This window comes from Equus asinus, chromosome 1 (genome assembly GCF_041296235.1).
Source record: "Equus asinus isolate D_3611 breed Donkey chromosome 1, EquAss-T2T_v2, whole genome shotgun sequence".
Classification (NCBI taxonomy): domain Eukaryota; kingdom Metazoa; phylum Chordata; class Mammalia; order Perissodactyla; family Equidae; genus Equus; species Equus asinus.
In genome coordinates this window covers 158,376,825-158,392,947 of record NC_091790.1, presented here as the reverse complement: position 1 = coordinate 158,392,947, position 16,123 = coordinate 158,376,825, and the positions used below count along the sequence as shown (strand labels likewise).

Sequence of the window (16,123 nt, the reverse complement as noted above, 5' to 3'; positions counted from 1 at the left end):
CGCTAACTGCATTCTTCCTAAGAGCTGGGCTCGTTTCAGCATCTTTGACTAGCATTCAAATACCAGGCTAAAAACCTTGATCATGAGGCAGTTGTCACCACAAAATGTTTTAGTCACCCTATAAAAGTTACATTTCTTTATGTAAGATAAGAGAGGAATTTCTGGAGGGGGAAGGGAAGTTATGGAAGAATTCACAATAAAAAATGATTGGTTCCTAACCATCTTCATTCAACTGTCTAATAAAAGTATTATATCTATAACTTCTTGTCTTTTTTCTCTAGTCTCAGATTTTGAAGATAAATAAAATGAAATAAAAGGCATAAAATATTTACATTAAAAATGTAAAAAAATCCACCTAAGTATAAAATACTAAAAATATTTAAAAATACCCACCTGATTATAAAGAAAAAGCAAAGCCTTGCCATAGACTAATATGAATGTAAACTAACCAAAAATGTACACCGAACCAGTTAAAGCAGCTGTTTTTCATAGAAACTGAAGTGTAACATTCTAATTTTTTAGGTTTAGGGTAAAGATATTGAGAAATATCTTGAAATAAGAATGTTCTTCCATTTTCTCCTTCAATAACTACTAAACATTAAGATATAAAACATTATTAGACCATCTACCCAGTAAATTTCTATTGGAGTTGATGCAATGACTTCAAAATATTCAATTAAAAAAACAGACACTTTTCACTTTTCCTTTTTAAATTATGGGTAATCCAGGCTTATTCATTTGATCAGATGAACAGGGAAAAGAAATCATCCTAAAAATTCTCAACCTAAACTAAAAGACTGGGATGCTTCCCTGATTTACTGCCACATTTGGGAAAGAGCACTGCACAGTGAAATAAAGTTCACACCCAATTACAGTTACATTTATTGCTTTACATCACTTTCCCACCAGCTTCACCCTCCAAATATATACTGTTCTACAATCAATGAGTTAGGCCACCACTAAAAAAGAAAGGTTAGGGGGCTGGCCCCGTGGTCGAGTGGTTAAGTTCGCGCGCTCCGCTGCAGGCGGCCCAGTGTTTCGTTGGTTCGAATCTTGGGTGCGGACATGGCACAGCTCATCAAACCACGCTGAGGCAGCGTCCCACATGCCACAACTAGAAGGACCCACAACGAAGAATATACAACTATGTACTGGAGGGGTTTTGGGGAGAAAAAGGAAAAAATAAAATCTTTAAAAAAAAAAAAAAAAGAAAGGTTAGGGTAAGGGAACATTAGGAAAGCTTTAGGTCTAAATACTCTCAGGAGTTATTTACTGCACATCTACTATGCACAAAATACTAATAAGCCTTACAGTTAGTCCCTGCCACAGTGAAATCAACAGCATAATTGTGAGAGAAAAATTTTTAAAGTATTTCAAAACTGACAGTCTAAGTTTATTATTTTAGTTAAAAAGCATTTGATTTTCAGATTATACTCTTGCATAACCTGAAAATTCTTAAAATGCCAACCAGTGTGAGCTCTGTTCTTAAAATTAACTATGAATCACCAGCTCAGTGTTGGTACCAACCTCAAGAAGGCCAGCTTTTGTAGTCACCACCAACATGTCTGAATTTCCTTCATCTTCCATAGTAAGCAACTCTTCAACTGGAGAAGCAGCTCGAAACTGGAAAGGTGTACTTGCTCCACGAATTTCACCCTTATGGGTGACATAACAGAACTGATAAAATTCTCCATCATCATTTGGAAGGTAATATCCTAAGAGGAAGTTAACAAAAAATTATTAAACTTCCTATTATAAAATTAATCTTATTTCAATTTAATTGAACTATAGTTGCCATCTCCTCTCATTCCTGACCCTGTTCCAGACACTTAGAGTATCTTTCCTCCTATCTTTCACAAATTATCTGTCAAAACTAGACTCATTCTTCCTCCCTAAACATGCTGAAATTTTTCTTATCTTAGATCTAAGTTTATACTTCCAGAATACCCTTTCCCCCATCTTTATTAGGGAAAACCAACTCATCTGAGAGAGTCAAGTATGTATTTTTCAATCAGAAAGAAGCTGGAGAAGGAGCAAGGGAAAAACCAGCATAAAAATCTAGGAGGATTGAAGGTGGGAACATATAATTTAAAAAAAAATCTTCTTCAAATTTGAAATTCATTACACGCAAAAGTGAGATATTAACAAAAGGAATAGGCTGCACATAAGAATTGTGTAAAGCAGAAAAGAAGATGAGGTCCACTGATACAACAGAACACAAATAAGCTTTGGAACCACACAGATTTATTCTGGAATTCCAGCTCTACCACTATTTACTTAACCTCCCTGAGTCCCAGTTTCTTATGTGGAAGAGATATGAAGCCATCTATCTCAGAGTTCCAAAGTATTTATAGATAATGTATTTATACCATCTAGCCCACTATCTGACAAATAAATAATGTGTGTTCAATTTTGTTCCTTCTTTCTTCAACTCAATTGTTACCCTCTCTTTTAAATTTTGCTGGATTATCCTACCTCAAAATTAATCTTTACCTCCTCTCTCCATAGCTCCCATGGTACTGTTTACATTAAAAAAAAAAAAAACTCCACAGTATACTTAGCATTATTAGTCATTATATGCATGCTTTATATCCTATATCAAGACCTCAGAAATACTGAAGGCAGATATATAATACACATAAAAATTCTGGAATCCCCCAGAATGACTTGTAAAAAGGAAGCATTCAATGATTGCAAAATGAACTACAAAGATGAATATATTCACCTTATCTTGGATATTAATATCTACCCACAAATCTGTAGTAAGCATGCCTGTTATTCTTCTTTCATATCTTGAAATTTTCAGCCTTATTATTATGATATTTACTTCGTCTGATTTCATTCATTAAAAAATAGCTGGCCTTTCTCCTTAGAAACAGGAGAGAGGGGCAGAGAAAATACAAGATAAACCTGGAACATCTTGTGGTGCTTGAAAGTAAGAAAAAAGTACTCAAAAAAGAAATGGAAGGCTTGGGGGAGTGTGGCGGGGGAGATGTCAAAAAATTCAGGAGCTCACCTGATGGAGCTCCCAATGGCCAAAGAAAGCTAGAACAATTTGAACAACAAAGAAATTATAGTATTAGATTTTATTCCACAGAACACAATAAATATCCATGAGTCCATGGAGAACAGGACAACTCTTCCTAACATAACAACTCCAACTAATAAAGTACAAGGAATGAGAATAGAAAAGCATCATTAGGCAAACACAACAACAATTGTTGTAGGCAAGATATTTCCTTAGTCTCAAAGTAGCTTCCCCATAATATTCATTAATTACAAAGGGAAAAATACTAACTTTACAGTGGAGAAACCCAGCAGACACCACCTTAACCAAGTGATTGAGATTAGTATCACCAGTAATAAGATACATGGACACAAAGTACTCCCTGACACAACGCACTGAAAAGGATACAACATCATTTCTATGGTATTCTTCCCGAAAATTATAACCTCAATCTAATCATGAGAAAACATCAGACAAGCCCCAAATTAGGATCATGCTACCAAAAAAAAAAGAAAGGAAAAGATTGAACAGTACTGTTCAAAATGTAAAAGTCATGAAAGACAAGGACAGAATGAGGAACTGTCACAGATTGCAAGAGACTAAGAAGATATGACAACTAAACGCAACATGAGATTTTGGATTGGATCTAGGAATAGAAAAAAAGAACACTACTGGAAACACTAATGAAACGTAAGTCAGGTCTGTACTTTAGTCAACAGTATTGTACCAAGGTTAAACTCCTGGTTTTTTAAAATGTACTATGCTTATGTAAGATGTTAACGTTAAGGGAAGCTGGGTAAAGGGTATATGAAAATTCTGTGTACTATGTTTACAATTTTACATGTAAAATTATTTCAAAATATCAAGTTTTAAAAAAAGTAATATACAGGTACACCTGGCAAATATTTTTAAAAGTTTTTAAAAACCCCACCCTCCTAATATCTACTACTAAATTTATCAATCCATGGCAGAGTAACTTTGCAAATGGCCACTAGACTTATTTAAAAAGAGAAAACAAAATATAGTCTGACTAATCAGCTCTAGTATCATGACATTAGAAATTCTACAAACTAGATATTCAAGGGGTGATTTAAAAAAACTCACAAAAATAATCCACTACAAAATATGATTCAAATACCATTTGAGATAAAAGATGTAGTTATTCAGAGTTGCAATTTAAAGCTGTCTAGAAAAAGCTCTCATCAGATTAATAACATTGAAAATAGGAAAAAGTAGAAACGAAAATGAGTCAAAATTTTATAGCCTGTGACATTTGCAATCAGCCAAATTATAATAAACAAATAAGACTCCAATTTAGGAAAACAATTACACTTACATGTTTTTGTTAATTGTTCTGAGTTTTGCATTTCAGGATTCTCAGGACTCATCCGCAAAATGAGCAAAGTAACTTGGAATATGCTTTAAAATCTCTCCGAGCATTAATATTCTATGACTAAGTTTTCTGTGACTCTATCCTGACTTTTTTGTATAATAAACAAGCCTAGGCTGGCAGAAGTTTTTACCTCTGAATTTCAAAGTAAAAATCTAACATCATCAATCTTCAAAAACTTGTAAAACTTACTGCATTTATGCTTAGCTCCCATGAAAATGCTTTTATAGTATAAACAGAAATAAACTAATGCTTTTCTACTTTTACTGATTTTAAACTTTTTGCTAAGTCACTGATACATATATTTATTAGTCACTATAATAAATTCAGTAAGTTAACTTATTTATTATAAGAAAACCAATCACATTAAAAACGACTGGAAATATACCCACAACTTTTAAGAACAAATATCTTAATAACAAAATCAGTTCCAATATACATACTTCAATTTGATTATCTAACAAACAGGCTAAGAATTAAAAGATAAACTACTTATATAATTTGTAACTTTTCTTAATCCATAAAACATCTATGAAAGCCTAAATCTTTGCCTGTATTACAGAACAAATTTTATCCTCTAGGGGCCGGCCTGCTGGCGCAGCGGTTAAGTGCACACATTACGCTTTGGCGGACTGGGGTCCACCGGTTCAGATCCCGGGTGTGGACATGACACCGCTTGGCAAGCCATGCTGTGGCAGGCGTCCCCCATATAAAGTAGAGGAAGATGGGCACAGATGTTAGCTCAGGGCCAGTCTTCCTCAGCAAAAAAAGGAGGATTGGCAGATGTTAGCTCAGGGCTGATCTTCCTCAAAAAAAAATTTTTATCCTCTGAATATTTGTTTTTTGACATAATGCGTAAGGAAATTTTTTTTATATATGCAAGCTCCACGGGGTCACACTGCCAACTGACATTCACAACAAAGATATACAAACTTCAGAATAAAAAGTTTTCTTAAAAAATGTAAACTACCAAAATCCAAAACACTGACAAGACCAAATGCTGACAAGGATGCAGAGCAATAAGAACTCTCATTATTGCTGGTGGGAATGCAAAGTGATACTGCCACCCTGGAAAAGTTTGATGGTTTCTTACAAAACTAAACATACTCTTACCATATTATGCAGCAATCGCACTCCTTGGTACTTACCCAAATGAGCTGAAAGCTTTACATCCACACAAAAATTTGTGCATGAAAGTTTATAGCAGCTTTTTTGATAACTGCCAAAACTTGGAAGCAACCAAGATGTCCTTTAACAAATGAACGGATGAACAAATTGTGTTACATCCGCACAATGAAATATAATTGGTTTCCTTTGTAATTCTATGCCTTTTATGTGTATTAAAATATTATACTGAGACAGAGTCCACTACCTTCACCAGACCAAAAAGAAGCCACAGCATAAACAAGACTAAGAATTTGCTTCTTATTGTTGCTGCTGTTGTTGTTGTTGTTGTTGTTGTTTTGAGGAAGATTAGCCCTGAGCTAACATCTGCTGCCAATCCTCTTTTTTGCTGAGGAAGACTGGCCCTGAGCTAACATTTGTGTCCATCTTCCTCTAAGAATTTGCTTTAATACTCCAAGTCAGTGCAATTATAATGTGAAAATCACTGTGCAGCAAACTCTGTGATAGATTCCTAAATAAGAGTATTTTTAAAAATCTGTATGTAACGCCAAGCTAAAACAAACATGAATTTTATATTCCTCATTTACATCCATTTATAGGCAACTTTCCCTAAGAATTAATCTAACTACTCTATAGATACTGTTAACTCATCTTTATAGTTTTCACATAGGATATTTCCTGACCTCTAACCTGTTATATTATTCTACTATCAGTAATAGCATCATTTTCTCATTTGAAAAAAAATCATCAAAAGTAAAGATCTGGAAAGAAACCCACCATTTTCAACGGAAGTTAAGATAAAAAAACCTTTTCAATGTCTACATAAAATACCATGTGACCTACCCTAGCTATTTATATTCTTTTGACTTTTGTTAAACTAAGTTACTAATTAATTGAACTTTAGTATGCTGGGCATGGCTAAGTAGATCATTACAATGGGATACAACATTTTTAATGGCAAAAAAAACATCTAATTTCATCAAGTTCTGTAGTTTTCAGTTCTTACCTTGAAATGCTAATACACAATTGACTGTTAATCCTTCTACATAATGTTCAGGCATAGGGGACCATAAAAATGTATAATAATCACGAGCAGTACTCCATCCAACCTAAAAAATATAAAACATGAATATTATAAGTAAATAGTTTAATATTAGAGTGATATCTTCTAGCATACTATTTTTTACTACATCCTAAAGTTAAAACATGCGTTAATATGTTTACAAATCATGAGTATTTTAACAAGCATGTCAAATTTTTATGATTTTTTATTAAGCTATAACTTAGTGCTATAAAAATCTATATAAACTGAACAGTAGAATTTCTACTATGCATTAAAATGCAATTTGATATCCAATTTCTCAAGGAAAATCTTAGTATGCCTATGATCAAATATAAAAACTTATTTTGCTTAAAATTTGATTGCACTAAACATAACTTTTTAAAACTTACTATTTTATGTCTCAAATTTAAGTGTTTTAACAAGATTCCTCCTCCCCCTTAAATCCACTAACTAAATTTCACTTATCTCTGATCTTTACTAAGTCTTGCCTGTAGCGAATTGGTAACTTTTGTAAAACGCCTTTATTATCAAGATGTTTATATGTACAAATAGACCACCTGTGTCCCACCCATCTCTAAAACATCTTCAACTTACAACATGAATATATACGTTACATATCTCAGTCTTCATTTTCCAGATGGATGGTACTGTGTTAAATATTGAACATTAGAGATGTTGAAAACAGGTACTAGATATTCATTTGCCAGTAATATTATAAGAAATTATGCATCATCCACAGGGTTAGATTATACATATGTTCTGTAAGTCTGACTGACCTAGAACTAGATATTACAGAATATTGAAGCTGGAAGAATCTCATCAATCTTTAGTCTCTAAGGAGTGTTTTCAAACGGCAGGTCACACCCCAGCAGAAAGAGGTAATATCAATTTAGTGGTTCACAATCACATTTATTCTTTAATTGCATAGAATTAGAAAGTATCAGAGTGCATGAAGGGTAAGTATAGTAGGTAGTCCCCCCTTATGCACAGGGGATACGTTCCAAGACCTCCAACAGATGCTTGAAACCATGGATAGTACTGAATCCTATATATTATGCCTTTTCCCATATATGTATATATATACCTATGATAAAGTTTATATATGATAAATCTTTGATAATCTCTTGATAAATCTCTATGATAAGTCTCTTAACAGTAAGAGATTAACAATAATAAAATAATTATAACAATATACTGTAATAAAATATACCACAGATCTTAGCAACCTCAGGAAATGACTGTGTTTCTTTTCTTCTCTTAAGTCAAAAACTTTCACCTTGTTACTTAAAGGGAGTGCTTTACAGCTTCTTTTTGGCATATCCAAATTGCCAATGTCACTACTCTTGCACTTTGGAGTCATTATTAAGTAAAGTAAGGGTTACCTGAACACAAGCACTGTGATACTGTGACAGGTGATCTAATAACCAAGAGGACTACTAAGTGACTAACGAGCAGGTAGCGCATATAGCATGGATACAATAGACAGAGATGGTTCGCAACCCAGGAAGGACAGAGCTAGATGATATGCTATTTAAAACCTACGAATTGTTTATTCCTGGAATTTTCCATTTAATATTTTCAGACTCAGGTAACCACAAGTAATTGAAACCACAGAAAGCCAAACCACAGATAAGGGGGGTACTACTGTATTGCCTCATGAAAATTTGTTTCAGGTGTATATGCATGCAACTTTGCTGGGTTGAATCACAGAATTTCTTTCTTTCTGTATGTCATAAACAAAAACGTTTGAAAAACACTGTCTCTTTACAGATGAGAAGCTTAAGGAATCTGTGATGTTAAGTGATTTACCTCACCTGTTTGAGGCTCAGTTTTTCCTCTCAGAATTGTTAGATTAAAATTAGATGATGAACATAAAAGCAGTACTTAGTAGAGTGCCTGACCTATGGTGAGCACTCTATAAAAGGTGGTTTTTGCAAGCACAGTATATTGTAGTGATTAACATCATAGGCAGTAAGGTCAGACTGCCAGAAAAGATCACCCACTAACTGTATGACTTCAGACAAGGAATTTCTGTTCCCTCCTCCTTAAAATGGAGTTAATGGTAACAATCTCAAAGGGTTGTGCATGTATTAAATGAGATAATCCCTGTAAAGCACTTAGCACAGTGCCTAGTACATTAGTGTTCGTTAAATGTTACTGTTCATTAACACTTAAGGACACACATCCTATTAGGGATGGTCATCTTCACTCTACAATGTTCTGTCCCTCATTTCAGATCCCACAATGCTTCTGCCATATCCTGAAAGAGAGCCTATTTGAAGTTTTTTCCCCAATAAATGCATTTAGTATAAGTCATACCTTGCACTCTTTGTCCCTGTCTATACACCGATTTTTAAAGAAATACTAAGTAGAGCTGCATCTTTTTTGAAAGAAATCTCCCTAAGTGAACAGGCTCTACCTAGATCAAGTGGTCAACAGAAGAGTTGTGGTGTGCCATTTATTTGTGATGGCTGACACACAAAACTGCTAACATCACACTTACAGATATCTGATTCAAGTGGTACTGGGAATAGCAGTAACAGATAGCTTACTGAACGTTTGTTTTGGAGTAAATATCATTATCCTCATCTTACAAATTAAGAAACTAGTAAATGGCAGAGTCAGGATCTGAACCTCAAGTTTAAGCTCTTAACCACCAGGACACCACTCACTCCTCTCCTGGCAGGATATAAAATACTCATCCTTTCTGAAATTCCACCTTCTTCCTTCCAAAACTGAGTCTATAACTATATAATTCTTAAAAGAAGTAAAGTTGACAAAAAACAAGACACAGTAAGGTAAAGAGGGAAAGCTCTGTTTCTAGTTGTCTTTCATCTAAGAAAAATGTGTGTAAGAAAAGAAATATGTTGAATGGTTTGGTCCTTGCTGTGTTTTCTCTAAGTAAATCACAACAGCTCAGGCTGTTTCTTATTGGTTGACTATAATAGTAACTTATACTTTGCTTTCCCTTTCTGCATAAGTCTGGGCAACTCTTCTCAAGAGAGTGGTTGACTGTGCTATGAGATGTGTGTCACATGTACCCTATGCTGAGCCTACTGGGGAAGTGGGGCAAGACACAACTCTCTGAGTACAAAAATTAGGAATACAGAACTATACTTCAAATTCCTTTCGAGGAAGGAAAACTGAACAGTAGTTCTTAGGCCTCTCTGGGAAGCACATGTCAGGTATATATAAAAAATAAATGCAAAAGTCTTTCAATCTGGAAAGAGAATACAGGCTCCTTTAGGATGGGTATGTCTTACACCTACACTCCAGCGTAAGTGTATAGTAGACTGGACCACAGTGGAAGAAACACAGAAGACAGACATTGGAAAATTATATAGGCGCACATGGTAAAAATGACAAACAAATGTTATTAGAAGAGTCAATAAACCACAAACTGTCCAAGTCACCGGTTGTTTCTCTTTGTTTTATTTTCCTGGTCACCTGCCTAGAACTTGATTAGATTTCTGGACTGCAGATTTCAATCCCTTGAAATCCAAGGGAATTTGCCTTAGTCCATTAGCAGCAAACGTTAAAAAAATTATTACATTTAGAGTTGCTAACAACAATTTTAAAACACTGAAAAACTGCAAGAATAGGACAACACTCAGAACATTGAGACCAAGAGTTAAAATTACTTATGACTGTCAGAATATATTGCGTCTAGGAGATACACTTGAATCCAGTTAAGAGGGTCTATCTACGTTAAGGAATCAAAGCAACAGATACTTCACATAGTTTAGTTTGGGGAATTACCATAGTACTGGGAATCATTCTTCTGTTACAAATGCAATAGCAAAATAAGAGCTAAAAAGGAAATTAAACAAGGGTGACATTAAAGGAAAAAAAATCACAAATGCGTTCCCTTTAAATGGCATTAACATTTTAGAAAAACATGTTAGATGAGAAGTATTGATCATAAAGAAAATTCTGAGAGGGAACATAAAGAAAATGTGAAGGACGTCAAGGTTGCCTAGTAAAAATAAAGATATTAATAAATTCTGGAGAAATCTTAAGAGAAAGATAGAAACATAAGGGTGAAGAGAGCACTTGTAAAGAGAGACAGAGATCCAAGGGGGACAGATTTTGAGATAGGGATAAAGGAAGACAGACACAAGACTAGGAGTGGAAAGGCACTGAAAATAAATTTGCCGGTTATGTATGGATAAATACAAAACATACAAAATAGTATAAAATAAGTATGAATTTTTAAAATCTAGAAAAATATACACCAAATTTAGATATTTCTGGAAGAGGTGTGGGTACAATGGGTAGGGTCATTCATTTTCCTTCTTTTGTATACACTGTAGTTTTCAAAAGTATCGGAAGAGTTAAAGGTCCTTCCTTTTAAAGGAAAACTACAAAAATGCCTAGATATAGACAAGGAGGATTCAACGCTGATTCTAAGATAGAAATATCATAACCAGTATAAATGTCCCTCCATGAGATAAAACGTTACAGAGCTACTTATATTAATAAGAAAGTGATTATAATCATAAGTGAAAAAATTCAGGACATAAAAAAGGGCATGCAGTACTATTCCAACTACTTTCAAAACATATGCATTAGAAAAAAGACTGAAAGTCTTCTTCCTTAACAAAAAAAGACTGAAGGAAATACTTAAAACATTAACAGTACTAACCACTTTTACTAGGTAGGAATATAGTTGGGCAATGAGATTGCTGGTCATCTTAATTTTATCTCTCATATTTTCTGTTTTGTTCTAATTTTCCTAAAATCGTGATTACTTTTACAACAGGAGAATATTCTTTTAAAACAGAAAATAAGACAGGCTCGAAGGAGACCCAGGCAGGAAAACAGAAGCAGCAGAAGAGAAATATGAAAAGGAAAGGAGACAAAAGAAAGAGGGAAACAAAGGCTTGAAACAGGATATTCAAGTATATAACCACTGCTCAGGTTCACTTTCCACACCAGGAAATTAAAGGTTCTCATCTGGATGCAGTTTGATGCAGTGAGAACAGCGCCTTACTGGGAGATTCTGTTTGCCTGTGACCTTGGACACATGAAGGAATCACTTTGCACTTCCAATCTCCTCATCAAGAACAGTATCTCGGAAGCATGAGAACTGTTTAAGACTAAAATTTTTTTTAAATCCCATGGACCTTTAGTTTAATATAAATTAATTATAAGGTAATTTAATTTGTACTAAGCATAAATCTAAATGTAAATAAATTCCTTATGCTCATACACTTACGCAAATAAGAACAAATAAAAGTCATAAACACAAACAGAACAATAAAATTCATATAATATGACATGATATTTTACTGCAGCTAATGTTGGGTTTAATAGTAAAGATATGGCATCAGGTATAGTTCTAAATCTTTTCCTGTATTTTCGCTTTAACTCTATTACTCATAAAATACATGCTGGATTTATAAGGAACTCTGTTGCTAATTTTGAGTAACCAGATCTCTCACTTAACCAAACGGTCAGAGAACAACTCTTGAATGCCAATTTACATGAGGTTCAAATCACAGCTCCAAACTTTAATGGATAACCTTGAGCAAGTCACTTCTCTCTCCTCAGTTCCCTCATCTATAAAATTGGGACTATAATGCTCTGATGAAAGATCTTTGCAAAGGGCAAAGTAATAAACATATGTTTATTTTACTTATAATTAAAACTAGTCAATACTTAGAAGAGGGAGGAAAAACTAAAAGGAAAAAATAAAAATCTTTAACCCAGTCTACATCCCTTGTCTGGCTTCACTCATTTCCCTACCCAACATGGACTTCACCATCAGTTAATCATTTCAATAATGCACCAAAACCACACTAGTATCCTCTGTCTTCTTGACTTCCCTTTCCATTCACACTCCCCCACTGTTCTCCAATTCCCACTCTGAATGATGTCCACTTTTGAAATTCTTCACTCACAATTTTGGGTGCTGAACCTCTCTGGAGAAAGTCACAAAACTGCTGCTCAGCAACCAGAAGGTTCCCTACCTCAATTCTATATAACATTCTTCAACCCTAGCAAGACCAGATCTTCTCCATACTCAAGCCCTTCCCAACTCTGAGCACATGACCTTGCTCCCCCTTAGTGAATATACTCAAGCCATGAGTGAGTTCCAGTCCCAATTCATTGAACTAACTGCTGACAAACACTATGGATTCTACTTATGGATTTATTACCCACAAGTGATTCTCTTCTCTACTTTAGGCCTTTGTTGTCATCTCACCTAGAAAATTAGGATAGTATAAACATTCTCTCTTCTGCCATTCTCTTCTAATTCTAATTTATCTTACTCTGCACTACAAGATTAAAATTCACCTCCAAACTCTACTACTCTGCATTTCTCAGCCAAATGTTAAAACAATCCACAAAGTGACCCAAACCAATCTTTCCCATTCATCATCTAAAACTGCTATCTGTCCCAGGCAAATCAAATTCCTTAACACTTTCTCAACCATACCATCCACTTTCTCTTCATTCCCTCCCCCTTACAATGACTATCTGGCACTTTCTCCCTGACTGCCTGTCAGTATCATATCTATCAAAATCATTCTGGAGGGCAATCTGCAATACACATAATGTGTTTAAGAACATGCAATGTCATAAACATGGCAATTCCATTTCCAAGAACTTACTGTCTGAAATAAGTGGACAAATGAACAAAATAAAGACATATTAAAGTATTATCCAGGCAAAAAAGATGGAAAGGGTATTCTATACAATTTTATTCATTTATTTATATATTTATCTAAGTATTTATTTGTTGTTTAGAGAAAAGTTACAGTCCATGGAGTGCACAAGAGATAACAGATTAGCATTACCAAAGCAAAAAGTAAGCTGTGGGCAATGAAAAAAACTGAAGTCGCAGATCAAGTCATATAAAGGAGCTCTATATATCTATATAGTACACTAAGTTATTTGGTCTTGGCATTATTCTATATATGTTGAAGAACCACTGAAAGAGTTTCAGACAAGAAAAATATGTGTTCAGATCTTCATTTTATATTATAGTAGTTTATACAGAGGAGTTTGAAGAACAGACGGGGATTGGGGGGGACAAGAATGAAAGCAGGGAAAAGAGGTGAGCTACTGCAACAGTCTCGGTAAGAGAAAAGGAGGGCATAAACTAGGGCAGTGATACTATGCAGAAATACGTAGGCAGTAAAATGGATAGAATTGCTGTTTGGCTGGATTTGAAGGGAAAGTCATGAGCTTTTGCCTTAGGCAATAGGCTATTAACTAAAAATGAAAAAAATAGAAGAAATAAACAAGAAGTCTGAAGTAAAAAGGTAAAGATTCATCTTCAGGAAATACAATTTATCACACATCAGCCTACATACCTATATACGCAAAGACTTCCCACAATAAAAAAGTCTGCAAACTATTTAGCCTAACACTTAATTCCAACCTTATCTCCCTCCACTTCCCTAAATGAAGCTTATGTTCTAGTTAAACCGACTAACTCATTCTCCTAACATTCTTACCTCAGTGCCTTTGCTTATACCATTTTCCTGTTAGGAATACCATTCTCTTCCCTCAATCTCATTTCCTTGCTCTATTCTTCCTCTTTGACCCATTCTTGTAGAAAATACGATTCTTGGTCAGTATCTTTAACTTGACACCAATATCTCATATAAAATCAAAACTGATACTGCTTTCATAAAAAATGCTTACAATAAATTTATCTCCATTTTGGAATTTGACAAGTCTAAAAACCCCCCAAAATTAACAGTAAATGACTCATCTATCCAGCAACCTCAAGGACTGAGGGATTCACAAAGGAACCGAAATGTCATTAAATGCCTACTCTCTGTTTTGTCCAATACAGTTTTCCTGACCTCCTCACTTTATTAGGCTGGACTGTCATTTCTAAATACTCTCAATGTGCCAAAGTCTAGCAGCTACTCTTACTTCTTTCTACTTTGCTGTTTAACTTATACAGACCAGACAAAGTTTCAAGACCGTTAAAATCACATCTAAAATAAAACAAACTGATTCTGAGGGATAATCTAGAGTAACCCAGGAAAAAAATAAGTTTTATTGTCTGGACTTTTATAACATTATTTTGACAGCTCAAAGGACACTCTTCTCTTATGTTTTGGTTCTCCACCACATTCTAAAGAATAGAAATTGCCAGAAAACCTCCAGCACAGTGAAGCACCACTATAACGATCATCTCAATGCAATTTTCAAGTAAATACACAAAATGAATAGCAAAATATAAGAACTGCTGTAAAAAATTAATTACAAATGTCTGGAAGAGATAGTAAATGACATAGTAAACCACAGGAAAAGATCATTTTTTCAGAAAAGGAATGGAGAAAGAAGAAGAAAAAAAAAAGATTCTGAAAAAATTTTCACAAGACCTTGATAAAGTTGAACCTTTTGATCACAGGGAGAAAGCCTGGTGAATTGAAGTTCCCAACATTTGTTGTATACTACCTTGCACTGTTAAATATTTTGTGTTTACAAAATGTTTACACTTACAAATGTAAATGTTTTACATTTGATGTCTACAAAAATGACCATTAATGTAGAGTTCAGACAAGGATAGTACAAGCTACTTATCAACCTGCTTAAAAAGAAAATAAAAACGATCTACATGGAAGAAATACGCAGAAAGTTTTTCTTACCTTGAATATACCAACCCAATCTTTTGGGTGTGGATGGATATACGGAGTTAAGGTGTAATGACATTCCAGGTGTGCATTAGGAAGATAACTCTTGGCCACATTTTGAAAGATGACATGGGCAAAGTTGGAAGTCTGTGGGACTTCTTGAAAGGATGTCATTGTGAATCTGAAACAAGTAAATCATACAAGTTGAATAACACCAACTAAAAAAAAAACCTTTAGAAAATACATACCATTTAATGCAAATTACATGGATATTTGCATGCCATAAGCCTTGAGAAGACATATACGTTTTTAATACTGGAACGCCTCCTTAAAAACGTGATTTTCACTGACAAGTTGAGAAATAACTCATTTACAATATGGCTCAGAAAGTTACATGGCAGTTAAAAACTTTAAAAACCAAAATCAAAAACAAACTCTCATTAAAAATAGAAATACCAGCGGGCTGGCCCCGTGGCCGAGTGGTGAGTGGTTAAGCTTGCGCGCTCCGCTGTAGGCGGCCCAGTGTTTCATTAGTTCAAATCCTGGGCGCAGACATGGCACTGCTCATCAAACCACGCTGAGGCAGCGTCCCACATGCCACAACTAGAAGGACGCACAACGAAGAATATACAACTATGTACCGGGGGGCTTTGGGGAGAAAAAGGAAAAAATAAAATCTTTAAAAAAAAAAAGAAAAGAAATACCAGGCCAGCCCAGTGGCACAGCAGTTAGGTGTGCACGTTCTGCTTTGGTGGCCCGGGGTTCACTGGTTTGAATCCCAGGTGCAGACATGGCACCACTTGGCAAACCACGCTGTGGTAGGCGTCCCACATATAAAGTAAAGGAAGATGGGCACAGATGTTAGCTCAGGGTCAGTCTTCCTCAGCAAAAGGAGGAGGATTGGCAGCAGTTAGCTCACGGCTAACCTTCCTCAAAGA

The 16,123-nt window shown here is 34.9% G+C and overlaps 1 protein-coding gene across 4 annotated transcripts in view; it reads right to left on the bottom strand.

The window, feature by feature from the left end:
• TAX1BP1 (Tax1 binding protein 1) overlaps positions 1-16,123 on the bottom strand; it is a 78,291-nt gene that overhangs the window by 54,713 nt on the left and 7,455 nt on the right. For all 4 annotated transcript variants that reach the window (XM_014841032.3, XM_014841033.3, XM_044765484.2 and 1 more), the window contains exons 2-4: positions 15,201-15,366; positions 6,529-6,631; positions 1,528-1,715 (exon numbers count right to left, since the gene is read on the bottom strand). In XM_014841032.3, coding sequence (XP_014696518.2) covers positions 1,528-1,715; positions 6,529-6,631; positions 15,201-15,359 — 450 coding nt within the window. In that variant the 5' untranslated portion in view covers positions 15,360-15,366. The remainder of the gene's footprint in view (positions 1-1,527; positions 1,716-6,528; positions 6,632-15,200; positions 15,367-16,123) is intronic.